The sequence below is a fragment of the Macrobrachium nipponense genome, chromosome 38 (genome assembly GCF_015104395.2).
Source record: "Macrobrachium nipponense isolate FS-2020 chromosome 38, ASM1510439v2, whole genome shotgun sequence".
NCBI classification, from domain to species: Eukaryota; Metazoa; Arthropoda; class Malacostraca; order Decapoda; family Palaemonidae; genus Macrobrachium; species Macrobrachium nipponense.
Genome location: NC_061098.1, coordinates 4,073,423 through 4,092,912, shown reverse-complemented (window position 1 = coordinate 4,092,912; position 19,490 = coordinate 4,073,423). Strand labels below are relative to the sequence as shown.

Here is a 19,490-nt window from a genome sequence, read left to right as displayed (position 1 = left end):
ATCTCACTTATTATAGTAAAAACATAACAAATTACTAATTATAATTTGCAACAATTTCCAGAAGCTGAGAAGATCTCGGTCAAGAATATGGAAGGTAAGTATATTTATTATTACTTCCAAAAACCAGCCATTTTACTTCCTAATTTCAACATAAATACAATGAAAAAAAAAATTGCTAATTTTGTTACATCAACTGAATAACAATATTTGTGTCAATAATGCGAAATGAATTTATATTGTTTGTTACAGGATAATATCTCTTTCCCGACAATATCTTATGTACTACGAATAACCAATTTTCTGGACAACTAAAATAGTAAAAATCGAATCAATCTTACTTGTTTGTCCGCCCCGGGTGGGGTCGGGGTAGGTAGTGTATAAAGATTGTAGGGGAGACAAGACACATCCATCCTCCTCCTGCAAATCTATTTGTCCGTCCCGGGTGGGGCGGGGTAGGTATGGTATCGGGATGGTAGGGGAGACAAGAGACATCCACCCTCCCCTTGCAAACCAGTTTGTCCACCTGGGTGGAGGCAGGCTAGGTAGCGGATGGTAAGGGATACAAGACACTTCCACCCACCACCTGAAAACCTGTTTGTCCACCCGGGTGGGGGATCAGGATGGTTCTAGCGCAGCGTAGCGCCCGCGTCCAAGCTCGTTTCGTAATAATTCACATTTCCATTCCACAGTACAGCAGGATGTCATCTTAGAGTTTGTTGGGCAATGTTCCGATCAGAAAGTGACCTTCCACGATATTTTCAAGGATCTGCTAAATACAGGTATGGTGATTGCTATTCGCTTCACACTATAAATATCTCTGAACTGTAGATGATGGTATCTTTACAATAGAGGAATATATATATATATATATATATAGTATATATATATATATATATAAATAAACATTCTCTGCATAACTGATATTATGATATAATGAAGGGTTTAAAAAAAAAAAAACATTGTTCTTTTCAGAAATATAAATAAGTATACTATAAAATATACATAAAAACACACATACTTATATATATGTATTGGTATATATACGACTGTATATAAATACACACATAAATTTAATATAAATGTATCACACACACACACACACACATATATATAATATATATATATATATATATATATATATATATATATATATATATATATAAATATATATATATAAAATATATATATATATATATATATATATATATATATATATATATATATATATATATATATATAGATATACTTATAAAACTAAATACAGATAACCACTGTAACCTTACAGATGAATGCCGAGATGGAAGCCACAACTGTAGCGATCACGCGACCTGCAAAGACTCGCTTGTTCTGTACCACTGTACCTGCTTACCGGGGTACACAGGAGACGGCATTTCCTGTATGGGTATGGTATTCTTCAAATATATAAACGTTTAATTAATCTAATGATGAGGAAGAGCAATGACTAAATACCTGTTTGTCCGCCCCGGGTGGGGCCGGGGTAGTTGAGGGATCGGGAGGGTTAGGGAGACATGCCTGGCAGCGTCGGGTTCCAGCTCAGCGTAGCGAGCACCATCAAGCTCGTTGGTAAATATAGTCGAATAGGGGAACAATACTTTTGTTTACGTATTAAAACGTAAATGTTAACGTTTTAAAGAATGTTTGTCTATAGTTTAAAAAAAGATATATAATGTTACTTAGTTATATATAACTTCCAAATAAAGAAAATAAAAAACTAGCGTGAAATTAGTTCCATTAACAAATATTTAAGTTTAATTCAGCGGTCAATTAGCGGTCTAACATCTAATTGCAGCTGGCGTTTCACTTGTTTAAGATAATTGTAGGTAAATATATTCATGTATTTGTACATAGATATTAAATAAATACATACTAAGACACATATACTATATACATATATTTATATGCATATATTCATATAAATATATATGTAAATATATTATATATGTATATATACATACACACACACTATATGTTGACAATAATTTTTTTATATGCACAGGGAGAGAGAGAGAGAGAGAGAGAGAGAGAAGAGAGTGGGATGAAGAAGAACGGAGAGAGAGAGAGAGAGAGAGAGAGGGCACACTGATTAATTGTAAATACTGCTTCTTTTTTTAATTAACTTTAGCTGTGAGAAATAAAAAATGAAATGATTGCCTGAATGTCAACATATCAAGGCCAGTATCAACATCCCCCAGGACTGAGAGAGGGACCCCTGACCCCCTGACCCCCGTGATCCAGCCTGACCTCTGACCTCCTCCTGCCTGACCCCTTCTGTTACAGACATAGACGAGTGCCTGGAGGACCCAGACAGATGCGGTGAAGGAGGCACTTGCGTTAATCACCCTGGTAGCTACAGCTGCAACTGCCACATCGGTTTCACCGAAGAAGACAGGACATGCATTGGTAAACGTCTTGGAAGTGTTTTAATTATTGATTCACTCATTTAATATGAATTTTATTAGTTACATATTCCTGAGGCTGTTTGCCTGTAAGATTAAAATACAAATAAGCAGTTTATTTTTGTATTTATTCATCATTAAGCACAGGGCTTTAATAATTCACTCATTTGATATGAATTTTATTGGTTTCATATTCATGAGGCTGTTTGCCTGAAAGATTAAAATGCAAATAAGCAGTTTATTTTTTGTATCTATTGATCATTAAGCACAGAGCTTTAATAATTCACTCATTTGATATGAATTTTATTGGTTTCATATTCATGAGGCTGTTTGCCTGTAAGATTAAAATGCAAATAAGCAGTTTATTTTTTTATTTATTCATCATTAAGCACAGAGCTTTAATAATTGATTCACTGAATATGATTTTTATAGTTTCATAATTCTGAGGGTGTCTGTAATTTTCGAATACAAACAGGCACTATATTTGTTTTTATTCATCATTAAGCACACAGCTTTAATAATTGATTCAGTAACATAATATGAATGTTATTAATTTCATATTTTTCATCTTTTTTGTAATTTTTAGATACGAACAGGTACTATATTTATGTTTTTATTCATCATTAAGAAAATAGCTTTAACCATTGATTCAGTAATAGAAAATTAATTTTATTAATTTCAGATTTCTGGGGGTGTTTGTCTGTAATTTTTAAATACAAACAGGCACTGTATTTTTGTATTTATCCATCATTAAGCACAGAGCTTCAATCACTGATTCAGTAACATAACATGAATGTTATTAATTTCATATTTTTTATTTTTTTTCTTGTAATTTTTAAATACGAACAGGTACGTTGATTTATGTTTTATCATCATTAAGAAAAGAGCTTAAACCATTATCAGTAATTAGAAAATTAATTTTATTAGTTTCAAATTTCTAAGGGTGTTTGACTAATTTTTAAATACAAACAGGCACTGTATTTTTGTATTTATCCATCATAAGTGCAGAGTTTTAACCATTGAGTCACTCATAATATAAATTGTATTAGTTTCATATTACTTGGGGTGTTTGTATGTAATTTTCAGATACAAACGGCCGCTATATTTATGTTTTTATTCATCATTAAGTACAGAGCTCTAATCATTGATTCAGTAACATAAAATTAATTTTATTAGTTTCATATTTTTATGGGAAGTTTGTCTGTAAGATAGAAATACAAATAAGCACTGTATTTTAGTATTTATTTAACATTAAGTACAGAGTTGTAATCATTGATCAGTAACATAATATAAATCTGATTAATTTCATCATATTTTTTAGGGTGAGTTTTTTTTATAAGATTCAAATACAAAAAAGCACTGTATTTTTGTATTCATTCATCTTTAAGTATAGTGCTTTATAGTGATTCAGTAATGCCCTATGAAAAGCATTAGTTACATATTTTTGGGGTTAGTTTGTCTGTAAAATTTAATTACAAATAGATACTGTATTTCTGTATTTTATTCAATCCTTATTTACAGTGGCTTTTCAACCTGTTGATAGAATAATAAGATATGAACTTTATTGATCTGATAAATTTTGAGGGGAGTTTGCCAGTAATTTTTGAATACAAACAGGAACTGTATTGAATATTATGTATTATTGTATTAGTTTGCTATTAAGAGTTACTATTTTGTTGTAAGGCTTACTACATTGAATATGGCTATCATAAATATTTAATATATTTACTTAAAACTCTCTGAATTATATAATTAATTACAACAAAATTTTGGAATTATTTTATATTATATTTTGCTTGTCCATCAGCGATATTTTTCAATATTTTCTCTTCATCTACGCAACATTAAATAATTGTTATGGTTATATAAAGTCCATTCTCTTTTCTTACCATAAATGTAATACATATATGTATATACATACATACATATATATATATATATATATATATATATATATATATATATAGTATATATTATTTAAGTGTTTACATAATAAAAATATGGAATGTTAGTCCATATATATAAAAGTCTAAAACTAAAGAGGTCAACCAGATTGCTTGCAGGAATGTGATCAGACTAGAGACGAAAGCATGACGTATACAATAAGTATGTAGGCTAAGATACATGCCGTCACCTGTAGTCACTCAATTGTTTATAAACATTAGTCCAAGCTCCCTGCTTGAGACAACTACCCCGACCTATTATTCAAACGGCCTACGTGATCTGTAGCGTGTCTCATTCGATTGTGTGTTCGTATGAAACTATGTCATTGTATGTATGTTCATATGTTCGAACTACTGTCTGTTCCTTCATAACTTGTAACAGAGATGGTAGACAGGCAGAAGAGAGTTAGCTATCGTCATTAGAAGACCTGTACCTCTTTACCTAAGCTTTATCATGTAGAGGAATAGGATTAGCCATCATCATTGGCAGAAGCGATCAAGCTATCGTCATAGAAGACTTTGTACGATCATACCTGATCTTCATCATGTAAAACTTCAGAAGAATATACCTATTTTTATACCTTGTGTTTTCTACAAGAACCTCACCGAACCATGAGTTTTAACACATCGTCGTAAAGATAATACCGACTTCGTAAGTGATCTACAAAACCCCAGACACTCCATTGAAGATGGAAGTGCAATACCAACCGACTTAGCGTATAGATTATCGCTAGTCTAACATTACCTCATAGGGCGCCTTATCATACAAGGCACAAGCCCTAATATTGGTGGCCAGCGGACCAGAAGAACTCTACAACGTCCTACGAAGAAAAAAACAGAATAATAAATCATGAAGTCAACGACGACGAAAGCAGCAGATTCTTCAAGCAACCTAGTATCATCATAGTGAGCGACTTCAGAAAACAACAAGATTCGTCAAGCAACTTAGTATCATCGTTAGTGAATAACTTCAAGAAACAAAAACCGACGTGTCCTTTTCCTACGGCAACGGAAGCTTCGTCTCTCATTAGAATCATTCAAGAAAACATCGTTAGTGAGCGTTTCCGGCACTGCAAGAACAAACCGAAACGCGTCTGCAGCATCGGATTTTCAAGGGCTCGAATCATCGAAACAACGCGCACGGGGGAACTGAAGCCAAACCAGGTCGTCCGCTAAATAGAGAAGGAGGACCAAGGCCGTGTGTCGTTATCGGAACACCGTGACTTCCCACAAAAACAAGCTAAGTACAATTTTTTTATTCATTGGAGTAACTTTGAGTGTTTCCTTTGCAGGTCGAATTTCGTTATTCCTGTGGCTGAAGTTACGAGACATTCTTAATCTTACTTTTTTACAGAAATTATCTACATCATTGAGATTTCGCTACTGCGAGTTTTTTTATCTTTGAGTGTCTGTTTCCAGAAGTTCTACTGAAATATCATAATCATATACTATGTTAATTTTATCATTTTGGGTGATATTAATCCCTTACGTAACAAATCATATTAAACAGTGAATATGCGTTTACGCAGTGGACGTCTGTATTTATACAGATGCATGGATAGGGTCGTTAAGCACCGTAGTGATTAGAAAACACACAAAAACAAGTGGAACACCCGTACAAATCTATATAAATTAGAGGTAACACTATTTTGGGTCATGACAATAAATGCTCCTTTGCAAAGTCCCGATCGCAGTTTTAGCCTTGAGTTTTTTGAGTATATAAAATATCGAACCTCAATGACTCAACTTAACTTTAAAAACTATGGCTGGATTGCAGGAATAACATGTCTGTAAAAACTTTCATCAGGCTAAATGCGCTGACCAGGATCCCTCACTATTTCAAATTTTAGCAAAGAATGAAGTACAAACAGTTAAAATTGTATGCAGTAGTGATAACTTGTCTTATTAGTAATCGCTCAGTTCCTAATAGTTCGTCATTCATTGCTGTTATACGTAACCAGCAACATAATGCTAAAAAACACACAATACGTTTGCCGATGGTAATAAAGAGAAGGATCCATAATTATTACAAAAAGAAATAGAAACAGTAGCCTTTCAGAATCAAACAAGCAAACTCGGTTACTGTGTCACCTAGTCAAGCGGTCAAGGTTAGTCAAAAACTGCCGAAGTTTTCAAAGCGAAGCAAATTCCACACAATAAGCGACTCTAGCAGAGTGGGGAAAAGCGATGTTGGTTCATACATACCGATATCTTTTGAATTAAAAAGGATTTTTCCTATGAAACACACGACCGTATAAAGTAATCAGAGCAGGTTTTCGTTTTTTAATACATAAGTTATTATGAGTACTGTGGATTAAGCCCAACTGTACGCGCCGTAAAAATTAGAATATCTTGTTTTTATTTCTTAATACACGTAATACTTGTATTTACGGACTCACCGTCTGTTGTTCGAACTTCCCTAATGAGAAGTCCGGATAAGCGAGCGCTTACAGATACCTCTATAGTTATAAAAAACATTGATCTGTATGTAGTGTAATTGTAAGATCCATCTAGGGGTATACAAAATATTATCTTACATCCTGCAAAATAAGGCGTGTTTATCAAAGGAAAATCCTATAAACCTTCAAACATATTAAAATCCGTTTGAACAAAAATGAGACAGTTAATCAAATAATAATTTATATAAAGGAAACTATACATTTGTCTCAGAAATCGTAACATTGTTCAAATGACCCAACAGAATTCTCCCACAACCGCAGTCGTACTTTGCACGCAAAAATCTCGAGAAAGCATGCACCCTCGAATGTCTTAGTGCGTGTAAAAAGACTTTGCTGGGAAATGAAATTTTTAAATTTTTTAATCCTTCCCGACACTCTGAAATATAACGATTTCCGCGAACAAAGCCCTAAAAGTATACATATCGTGGATACGGAAGTTATTTATATTCGCATTTTTTTATTGTTGCTAGTTTTTAATCACGCCCAACCAGTCGTGGATGAATCTCTCTGATAATCTATCTAAAGTAATATCCGTAAAGTCATTCAAGCAGAGGTGATTCAGCAGAATTTTTTTTATCTTCTACCTGAATACCAGGAAGTTTCTCCACTAGCGAGTGATCTCTGGGAGAAAAACGGATGTCATTGAAAACAAAATACGGTCTAAGGACAAACATAAAGCTATATACGTACCTTCGTATAGACTCTCACTGCAATTTCAAAATAGAGATAAATGACGAAGTTGAAAAATGTTAGTAATAGGAGCCATTAGGAAATCAAATAGCCCTATAAATTTTTCCCTCAAACGTCATGCCATAAAAGATCGGACTTGGCGTATCTGCGTAGATTACGGTCGCTTAAACAAGGAAACGACTTCCGATAGTTTTCCAGTGCGATGTACCGACGACATCTTATCTCTGTTAGGGTAGAATAATTTTTTTTTTTCACCAACTTGGACTTACTTAAATGGCTTTTACGGATACCATTACCTAAGTGATTGTACCTCATACACCGTTTTCAGCACACTCAGGGGACATTTATCAATTTTTACGTATGCCTCCGGCTATTACGTTGCTCCCAATTACAATATAGTGTTTGGAGACTTTAGGGGATAACCTACATGCCTATATGGATGATCTTGTAATCTTTTCTAATACCCTTAGAAGTACATTCACATAAAGTAGAGCTAGTGCTACAGAGACAAAGGCAAATAATCTCAGAGTAAAATATCTAAATGTGAGTTTTTTAAACCGAACATGTTTTATCTAGGTTTATGTGTCTGGTCAAGGTCTTAAAAGTAGTCCATGGTAAGGTGTCGGCTATTCATAACTTTCCGGTACTTATTAACGTAAAAGGGGGATACAGCACTTTTGCGCTGTAGTGGGTATTACAATCGTATGTAAATATGTAACTCTTCAATCATGACAGCTCCTTTAACAGATCTTACGAAGAAGAGCGTAGATTTATTATGGTCCTGAAAAAGCATCAACAGGCGTTCGATATCTTAAAAGCGGAAAATGCAGCTTACCTAACTTAAAAATCCCTGATTTAAATAAGGAATTTTTTTTTTATTGCAACAGACGCCTCAGACCAAGGGGTAAGAGGGATACTACTTCAGTAATATGATAACAGTTCTTCCTATAGCTTTTTATTCACGTAAACTAAAGCCCTCTGAAAGTAATAATTTTGCAGTAATATGCAAGGAAGGGCTAGGTATCTTTAACTCACTAGTACATCTTAAGTTCATAATCTATGGCTATCCTGATAAAGTCCTTACTGAACATGAGTCCTTTACCGAGTTTTTCAAAGGCTTTAATCACAGTCCAAAAGGAACTCGGTGACGAAAAATGATCATTCAGGTCTTTGGAGCCAAGATAAGATATCTACCTGGGAAGCAATTATCATAGCTGACGCATTATCCCGCAAATCCCGACACCATACTGCAAAGAACCATTAATTAGACTAAAAAATATAGAAACATCCGTACCTATTGTTAAAAACCAAGTATCTAAACAAGAAAATTCCTTAACCCAAGAGATCGCGAGCATTGAATATCTGGGTCGGAGCGCAGACAACTGTTACAAACTGAACAAAGCAAGTGTCAACAGCGATAAGCAGCAATAAAAAACAACCAAACAATAAACACTTCGAAACGGAAACAGGGTCAGTGGTCTAAGCAAAAACAATAAACACTTTTGAGCAGAAACCCTAAAACAAAAGTACATTTAAAGTATGTGTATCAGAATAATGTAATCAAATGTAATATTATATGTAGGTCTGTGACGAGGAAAACCCGAAGAACACAGCAGATGACTAACGACCAGGTAGTAATAATAATCTCTTTCATACCAATCGTCATAAACCGGTTGCATTCCGTCATCAGGGTTCCCTCCTATGTCACAGAAAGCCAAATCACTATTTTTACTGGGCCTACAATGCTTACAGATATAAAAAGCACCATAACTAATTGTAACACGTGTCATGAAAACAAGGGGACACACTAAGACACCTGTCAGTTTAAGGGCCTTATCCTGTGCCAAATCAATCCTTGAAAGAATATACTTAGAATTATTAACAGAGTTACGAGTCTGACAGAGGGAATAAAACACTTCTTAGTGGTTAATAGTTCCTGACACTTATATAGAAGTAATAGCACTAAAAAAAAACAAACACCGCAATTGAGTGCGTTACGAATATTTATGAGTGCTAAATCAGTAAATATGGAATTCAACACATAATAATCTGTGACTCGGGTGGTGTAAATCAATAATAATCTCCTTAACACGTGGTGTGAATTCCTTTCCATTAAGAAAACCAATAATATATTTTATCACCCAGAGTCAATCGGTTTGGTAGAATAACGGATAATTAAATAGGAAGTGTCAATGTCTTACGAGTTACAACTCGTGATGTTGGATCCGAACTGGATTATAGCGGTTCTAGCGGTTTTTAAATACCTTTATCATATATATCTTGTATCTATAGAATTGATGCCGCAAAGTAGCCTTATACGGTACGTCGCTAGAACATTTTACCACATATTCAGCCAACCATTAATTTATCAAATATATATAAAAAAAATATATAATAAATATATCAAATATAAAAAATAAAATAAATATGGATACAAGTGGAAAGTCAATATAATACACTCCGTAAGAAGTCGGAGGGTTACAAATTATAATAAAAAAAGGAATCACGATAATATCAATAAGCAAACGTAACCATAAATATCCAAATATATATGCGTAAGATTTGAACTCTAACTTAACACGCTTTAGTAATGACAAATAAGCTAAAAGTTCAAACACATATCAAAATCTACTGACATATTGTCTGTCCCGGTGATTTATATTCGTAGTCAATGAAAAAAAAAACTTAAATAAATAAATAAATAAATAAAAATAATAATAAATAAAATAAATAAAAATAAATAAAAGAGATTTTAAAGTCAGGAAGTCTAGAATGTGAAAATGTTATCTATGGAATAATCCTATAGAATCTTATACAGGGCTAATAATATATATAGAATTGTATGGAAATCCTTTTCATATAGTTTGAATAAGGAATATTTATTAACATAATGCCAACATGAAACTAATATATTGTTCAATTTTGGTACTGTTGTTTTTTTTTTTTTTTTTTTTCAGACATTCTTCTCATGCGGGTGGAGAATTAAAAACACTAAAATATCATTTGAAAATACTAAGTCGTATCTCTTACAGCAAGTAACGTAACTCTTTAGCTGGCTGAGAGCAATCTCCTGCCAAGTAACGACGTCATCATTGCCGTATCAGCATTTGTTCCTTTTAACCTCAATAATCTGCTTACACAGGCTTCATCTCGCGATTGCAAAGCAGATTGACTGGAGAAAGGAATGCTTAGCCCGAACTTCTCATGGGCAAGGCAGAAATGTCTATCCGTATGCGCAATGCAACTTTAGCTAAGGAGTTGCAATCATTTTTAAAATTAAATAACAAAAATAAGCAAATAGAATTTCTATAACAACAAAATGAATAAATTTTTTTCTGAACCTCATAGACATTAGAAGTATCAAGATATGTATGAAATATTTACTTGCAACATTAGCCTATTACAATTCAAGTAAAACATTCATGGGAAATGTCACATTTTCTTGAAAAAACCCAAAGTTTATTTAGAAACGAGTTACATAGTGGGTTTTTTTTTTTTCGTTGCATCTCCTACCTATTAATAAAGTTTTTAAAAGACTTAACCTCAGAGGATGCGCACGAGAAAATTGAATATGAAACTTTTGTTAGGGCACATAGAATCATGATTAATATTCTCTTTGACTCTTATGCTGCCTGGCAATCTTACAAAATAGCTCCCATTTTCCACTTCTTTGTCTAGTAACTTACTACCAGTAATATCGAATTTTCTTTGAGCATTCGTATTGATATCATATTATTTTTTATAATTATGGATATTTTACAAGTCATCATAGACCTGGATAGGTTCACTCATTGTTAATGCCATGGATAAAAAAGTTTGTACAGCGGATTCTTTTGAATTCCAAAATATCAGCGAATTCATGTGGGTTAAGGTCTGGTCTAAATGGCTCTCTCCCCTCCCTGTATTTGGATGTCGTCTGAATTTACTTTGCCCTTTGTGACAAGTATATTTCACTTGCAGGCTGATTAATGAACCTGGTTACAGTATCCTGCAGTACGAGAGTTTCACATCGCAACTTCAAAAAATCGTTCGTCGCAGCGGACGACTACAGTCAAGTAACAAACCGCCTACAATGTGAAAGGAATTCATGGACTTCTTCGACCGACACCGTATCTCGTCGTTAATCTCGTTTTAATGCGGAATGCTCCAGCGGCTGTCGGAATTCGACTACAAAAAAGGGACATACTTCCGACAATTACGACCCGAAGGATATTCAACTCTACTTTGCTGGCGAAGGACTCGTGCTGGGATGATCTATTCATCGCGAACGTAATCGTGTAGCTTAGGATGCAGAGAATAAGTATGAGCGCAAAAATAGAACGTTGGACCCGCAGGGCAAATTTTCCCCTTGTTTTAACCATTGAAAAAGGCCGTTTCAATTGGCTATAGGTGGTTGTCTGGAACTGTGTAATGGACGAAAAGTTGTTCGAAAGCTAGTTAAAAGTGAAGTAGTATAACCTCGGTCATGTATCCTATATATAGGAGTGTCAAGTGCTCATCCTATATATATAAAGTATTCATGTATCCATATATATAATTGATCATTAAAATAACGGAATCTAAATATATCTTTGCCGGTGTACGCAATAGGAATCTCTTATATAGATGATCATAAATAACAGAATCTAAATATATCTTTGCGTGTACGCAATAGGAATACTATTTCAAAGTGCACATATATTAATCATAATTATATGAATCCATAACATATGTATAAACAAATCAGGTAGCCTATAATCAATCTGTTACCTTTTTTCTTACCAATATCTGCAGTTTATATATGAGTTAGTATATTGATTAATGAATCAGATATATAACATTTAGCATAAAAATCAACGAATCAATCAGCATAAACATAATAATTTTATCAATTCATATAGAAATTTTTTATCAGTTAAAATATGATTTTATCATGTTAATCTTCATTCTATGCAATTATCAGAGTACATAAGTATTTTCTGTAGCATAAGTATCTTAAAGAGATGAAGTGAAAAAACTGTATCATTATATATATCATGTGATCACTATTATTTACCAATATCATGTTTTATATTTTATTACTTGAATCAATTCATGTACACCATGAATTTTTATTTACAATATATATATATATATTCACATAGTGTCTGTATCACACTCCTATAAGTCAAATGCAAGTCAAGTTTGAGTAATATTCAGTGGTTGGTTTTGGTAGCTGACCGAGCTAATGTAAGTGTTTACATAATAAAAATATGGAATGTTAGTCCATATATATAAAAGTCTAAAACTAAAGAGGTCAACCAGATTGCTTGCAGGAATGTGATCAGACTAGAGACGCTAAAGATGACGTATACAATAAGTATGTAGGCTAAGATAACATGCCGTCACCTGTAGTCATCAATTGTTTATAAACATTAGTCCAAGCTCCCTGCTTGAGACAACTACCCCGACCTAGTTTATTCAAACGGCCTACGTGATCTGTAGCGTGTCTCATTCGATTGTGTGTTCGTATGAAACTATGTCATTGTAGTATGTTCATATGTTCGAACTACTGTCTGTTCCTTCATAACTTGTAACAGAGATGGTAGACAGGCAGAAGAGAGTTAGCTATCGTCATTAGAAGACCTGTACCTCTTTACCTAAGCTTATCATGTAGAGGAATAGGATTAGCCATCATCATTGGCAGAAGCGATCAAGCTATCGTCATAGAAGACTTGTACGATCATACCTGATCTTCATCATGTAAAACTTCAGAAGAATATACTATTTTTATACCTTGTGTTTTCTACAAGAACCTCACCGAACCATGAGTTTAACACATCGTCGTAAAGATAATACCGACTTCGTAAGTGATCTACAAAAACCCCAGACACTCCATTGAAGATGGAAGTGCAATACCAACCGACTTAGCGTATAGATTATCGCTAGTCTAACATTACCTCATAGGGCGCCTTATCATACAAGGCACAAGCCCTAATATTATACATATATATATATATATATATATATATATATATATACATATATAGATATATATATATGTATATACACACAAATAATATGTATGCATATATATACACACATATATAAATCTTAAACTGCAACAAAACTTTAGCATCGATCAGCCCAAACAACCCAACTTCCAAAAATTCAGTTTTGACCTTATAGTTGACCTCTGGGTTTCACCTCACTTTAACCCCCACCCACCATTTCCTCCACCAGTCTCCCCAACAATCTCCCCCAACAATCCCCACCACTAGACGAGATGAATGCATTAAAGTGACGTATTTCACCCGCAGACATTGACGAGTGCAAGGCTAAATTGGACGAGTGCCACACGTTTGCCAACTGCATGAACACCATTGGCAGTTACGAGTGCCAGTGTTATAACTCCTACTTCGGCGATGGGCGAACTTGCACAGGTAAGGAAGAGAGAGAGAGAGAGAGAGAGAGAGAGAGAGAGAGAGAGGTAAACAAGTAAAAATTTCGCCTAACTTTCTTAGGCGCGATCGCGTTTTCTGTACAGCCTGTATTAAGGCCACCAAAAGTAGATCTATCTTTCAACCATCTCGGTTAAATGCTGCATGAGCCGTGACCCATGAATGTCTCAGCCTGCAGTGGTGGCCTGTGTTGTTGCGGTGCCAGAGGAATGATCATAGCTAACTTGAACCTTAAATAAAATAAAACCTAATGATGCTCGTGGGCTGTAATTTGGTACGTTTGGTGATTGGAGGGTGAATTATCAACATACCAATTTGCAGCCCTCTAGCCTCACTCGTTTTTAAGATCTGAGGGCAGGACGGAAAACTAAGAGCAGTATAATATATCACAAATAATCTAATATTAACGATGATTATAGTTAGAATTACGAATATGAATTCTGGTGGTAACAAAAAAAATATAACGATAATAATTGTAATATTAACCAAAAATCAACTGAAAATGTAATGAGAATAATGAATAATAATATTGATGATTCAAATGGCACTGAACAGGTTGATGGCGGTAAACGTAAGCCAAAAATTGTTCTTCTAAGGTTAAGTCAAATGTATTTGAATTTTATAATATAGATTAAATTTGCATACCTCTACGCTGTTTCCTCATTAAGTTGGTTATCTAATTCCCAATTTATTTATCAGGTTGTTACGAAAATGAATTCGAGTGCAAAGACGGTTCTTGCATAGCGAGACAGAACCGCTGTGATGGAAGATACGACTGTCTGGATTACAGTGACGAAGAGGACTGTCCCACAGGTAAGAGAGAGAGAGAGAGAGAGAGAGAGAGAGAGAGAGAGAGAGAGAGAGAGAGAGAGATAAGCGTGGGATAAGTTTACTAATTGCAAAAAAAAAAAATGTTTTAGCTAAAGTCAGTGTTCATCTAAAATACGATATTCATTTTTTTTAACACCCATATTTACAATTTATAACACATCTATCTATCTGTCTAGATAAATACATACATTAACCCATACATACACGCATATTCACATAAAATACATACTGGTGCTAAAAAACAATGAACAAAATACATAATATTACCTAAAAGAATGAAACGCATCTCCCTAGCTACCTGTTCAATACCTGAAAGAATGGATATACTGCATAGTATTACCTAAAAGAATGAATATAGCATATAATATTACCTAGAAGAATGAAACGCATTTCCCTACCTACCTATTCAATAGCTAAAAGAATGAACACAATACATACTATATTACCTAAAAGAAACACATACGTATTCATATGCTAATTTCGATACTATACCAACAGACTGCGTCGGTTGGAAGTGTACTGACGGTACCTGCATCAAGAGAGACCAGCTGTGCGATAATTCCACCGACTGTCCTGATGGCAGTGACGAAGATGGATGTCCCATAGGTAAGCAGAAAGTGCCTCGATAAAGCATCTGTCTGTGTAGGCATTATTTAAATTTTTTTTCGGGGGAAGGGGTTGGGTTAGGTGGGCTGAAATGGAATGGTAATTCTTGATGTTTTGGCTGAATTGAATTTGTATTATTTTCTATGATATTCGTTCTTGGACGCTTTTGCATTAATCTATCATATATTCATTTATCAAAATATTTACTTATTTATTCATTCATTTATTCATTAATCGTTATCAATATTATACTAAAAATAGGGAATGTCAGTTCTTGATATGAGTTTGCACTTTTATCTTCTATATTAATTTAAGGCTGCCTGTAGACATTATTATTATTATTATTATTATTATTATTATTATATTATTATTATTATTATTATTATTATTATTATTATTATTATTATTATTATATGAAAAAACACACTCAAAGTAGCATGAGTCTTCAAATAAAGAAACAAGTCCACAATTATGGATGGGTACGAATGTATTTAAAAATAAAGCTAGAATATATTTTTAGATATATTTGTATCCATACATAACTGTGGATTTGTTTCTTCATTATTATTATTATTATTATTATTATTATTATTATTATTATTATTATTATTATTATTATTATTATTATTATTATTATTATTATTATTATTTATTGCGATAACAGTAGTAAAAACTATACCATAATATTGGATATAACCACAAGTTCATGATAATGCAGCCATATTCTCTTTTGCCCGTATTCTACAGAGGGTTACAGGGATAAGGAAAACGAGATCGTACAAGGGATCAAGATAATATAATTTATGATGAAACATCAGGTAGAGAACAGGTCACAGGACCCAAAAAAATGAATATTGAAACATGACTCAGAAAAAATGACTCGAAAGACAATATTCTACTAAACTACAAAATTGTAAACACCAAGAGGCATGCAGCGAACGCCATCAGTTCACCTTATGCGATGCACTGTAGGCATTACTTCAGGTTCTTTGCAGCGTCCCTTCGACCTGTAGCTGCAACCCTTTTCATTCCTTTTACTGTACCTCCGTTCATATTCTTCACCCAGGTTGTGACGAGGATACCCAATGGACGTGCAATGACGGTTCCTGCATAACTCGTTATCGCCGCTGTGACAAACGGTTCGATTGTAAGGATTTCAGTGACGAGGAATTCTGCGTACACGGTCAGTCTGTCTCATTTTTTACCCCTTCGTAGAACAGAGGAAACATATCATGACAAAGAATTAGAGGCCTAGGTCTACTGAATTGGTAATTATCGCGTTCCAAATGTCATAAATAATAGGAAATAACACAATAACATACCAAAACCTTCTCCCAAGTGATTTACCCGACCCGCAACCTCGCTTTCCCAGCGGTCACCCCTTACCGTAGGATAGAGTTGTACGGTATAATTCTCCCAGTGGTGTCCCCTGGTACCCCCACCCAAAACCCCGCATTCCCAACGGGTCCCTTCTACTGCCGGATAGAGTTCTAAGATAAATTACAGCTTAATTACAGCCGGGCGAAAAAATATTAGTTTAAATTCTTGTTCAGGAGGTAAAATTCTATAGAAAAACGTCAACTGCCATAGTCTACCTCGCCGCGGAATACCGGCTTAGATCTACCGAATTGGCTTCTGGCGATTAGAAATTAATTTCTGGATATAATGTGGTATGGTTTCCACAATCAGCTGAGGGTCCCGTTGCTAGGTAACCAATAGGTTCTTAGCCATGTGAAAATATCTAATCCTTCAGGCCAGACCTAGGAGAGCTGTTCATCAGCTTAGTGGTCTGGTTAAACTATGATATACTTTTTTTTTAACTGATAGTGAAACAATATGGCTGATAAGTTTATTGCTTGATTCATCACTCAGTTCAAGTTTTACTTAAATGATAATGAAATAAGAGCAGTGATTTGATAAAGTATGAAAAATACTGAGCCCTGGAAATAGTTTCAACAACCACCTGTCACTTAGGGCATCTGAATAAAACTAGACCAATGTGAAATTGACACTCATATAGACACCAATAATTTCCAATATCTCCCAAACATAAGCACAGATTTAAGCAATACGAACACTAACTTCCTAGGACTGCAAATCTTCATACCCTTCGATTTACGAATAACTCTGAGAAACATCACTCGGAGCATCACCTAGCGGGAATGTAAAACTCAGCCTCCTTCGATTTACGATGCAAAACATGAGAAACATTACTATCTGTCGTCTGTATATAAACGAGTTCCCCACACTCACCTCTTCCAGAATGCCCCAGCAGCGACTGGATGTGTCAGGACGGCTCTTGCATCTCGAAAAAGAAGAGATGCGACTGTGTGAATGACTGCGCTGACGAATCAGACGAAATGGAGTGTCCCTCTGGTGAGTGAAGATGGAACTAACGTATAGGCAGTTACAGAGATTCATAAAAACACTGAAATTATTTATTTATGGGTAGTTCAGTATAGTTTTGAGTGTATATAGCAAAGATTCTTATAGTTTTCATTATACTTGATTCCTAAAAGTGAATTCATAGATATTTTGAATATTTTTTTTCTAATTTACAGGTTTTAGTAATTCTGCCTTTGATAACGTGTAGCTTTTCAGATTTGCTCAGCCTAATTGCTATAATTATTGTCAATAAGACAAGAAGAGCATTAGGAGAGATAACTAAATAAATAAGTGTTAACTAATCGTTAGATTTATAGAAAAATAGTCTATTTTATAGTGATTCCTTTTTCCAAGATTCAGTCTGGTCTTATCTAGAGTTCAAAAGCAGGATTTTGTTACGTTCCAACTGCTTTTCAGTTTCAGAACTGATTATATTTCCTGTCTGCAAGTTTGTATAGAAGAGTTGCTAATACTCACTGATACTCAAATATATATATATATATATATATATATATATATATATATATATATATATATATATATATATATATATATGATATATACATATATATGACTGGTAAAGGTGTTCTGTAAACACAGAATTCCATCTAATAAAAGGAGCCCATAAAAACACCAAAATGTAGAGAGAAAGTACTATATTTCAGAGACTGCTGTCTCTCTTCAGGTATATGAATGAGAAAGTTTACAGAAAAGGTGGTATTTATACCAAGAGATTCTCCACAAGTAAGCAATTTAGGTCACCCCCGCTGATAATCTTCCTTTAATCTTCTTAAGCGTGGTTGAATGAACACTGCGTCGAACGATGTCTGATGTCCAATTCCCTTTTGAGATGTTCATTACCTGCTTCTCTTTTATTAAGGCCGATTCCATCATTTGACTCTTGTACCGGCAGTTGCTGCTATAAATTACACGTGACATATTCCAGTTTATTCTATGGTTATGTTCATTTATATGATTGAAAATAGCCGAGTTCTGTTGTCCATACCTAACTGACCGTTTGTGTTTGTATTAATCTCTGGGGAAGTGATTTACCTGTAAATCCGATGTAAGATTGGGTCACAGTCCTGGCATGGGATCTCATATACCCCCGAGTCTTTGGGCGATGTCTTTTGTTGGACGTTAATCAGGGATTTGGCTAAGGTATTTGGGTATGGTAAATGCAAAAGGGTTGGATTTCCCAAGGGTGTGAGTTACTCTCTTAATCGTCTCCAGGTGGGAATTTTTATTTTATTGTTGGGTGTGTCTCTGGTCTTGTCTTTAGGGGGTCGGTAGAAAATTACGTTTGCTTTTTGAATTGCTTTCTCAATTATTATGGTCAGGATACTTTAAAGATGAGAGTTGCTTGCGAATTAGTTCAAATTCTTTTTCCAGGAAATCTGGGGAACAAATTCGTAAGGCTCTTAAGAATAGGTTGCTAGCTAGACTTATCTTGATAGTATTGTCATGATAGCTAAAGTAGTGAATATATGAAAGTGAGAACGTTGGTTTTCTGTATATGGTAAATTTGTATTCTGTCGTGTCTCTGATTATTAAAACATCAAGAAAAGGAATTTTGTTGTCTGTTTCCCATTCAACTTTAAATTTGATGCTGGGCACTAATGCGTTTAATTTTGAGAGGAATTCATTAAAATTACCCCACACTTATTCCCATCCCAAAATGTTAGTATGTCATCCACGTATCTCATCCACAGCATGGTTTTGGGTTTTATTGCATTTATT

The 19,490-nt window shown here is 34.3% G+C and overlaps 1 protein-coding gene across 1 annotated transcript in view; it reads left to right on the top strand.

Moving 5' to 3' along the window:
- LOC135209567 (low-density lipoprotein receptor-like) overlaps nucleotides 1-19,490 on the top strand; it is a 33,491-nt gene that overhangs the window by 9,589 nt on the left and 4,412 nt on the right. Inside the window, exons 8-16 of the mRNA XM_064242226.1 lie at nucleotides 62-94; nucleotides 690-779; nucleotides 1,286-1,402; nucleotides 2,299-2,421; nucleotides 13,788-13,910; nucleotides 14,628-14,741; nucleotides 15,258-15,365; nucleotides 16,432-16,548; nucleotides 17,628-17,741. Coding sequence (XP_064098296.1) covers nucleotides 62-94; nucleotides 690-779; nucleotides 1,286-1,402; nucleotides 2,299-2,421; nucleotides 13,788-13,910; nucleotides 14,628-14,741; nucleotides 15,258-15,365; nucleotides 16,432-16,548; nucleotides 17,628-17,741 — 939 coding nt within the window. The remainder of the gene's footprint in view (nucleotides 1-61; nucleotides 95-689; nucleotides 780-1,285; nucleotides 1,403-2,298; nucleotides 2,422-13,787; nucleotides 13,911-14,627; nucleotides 14,742-15,257; nucleotides 15,366-16,431; nucleotides 16,549-17,627; nucleotides 17,742-19,490) is intronic.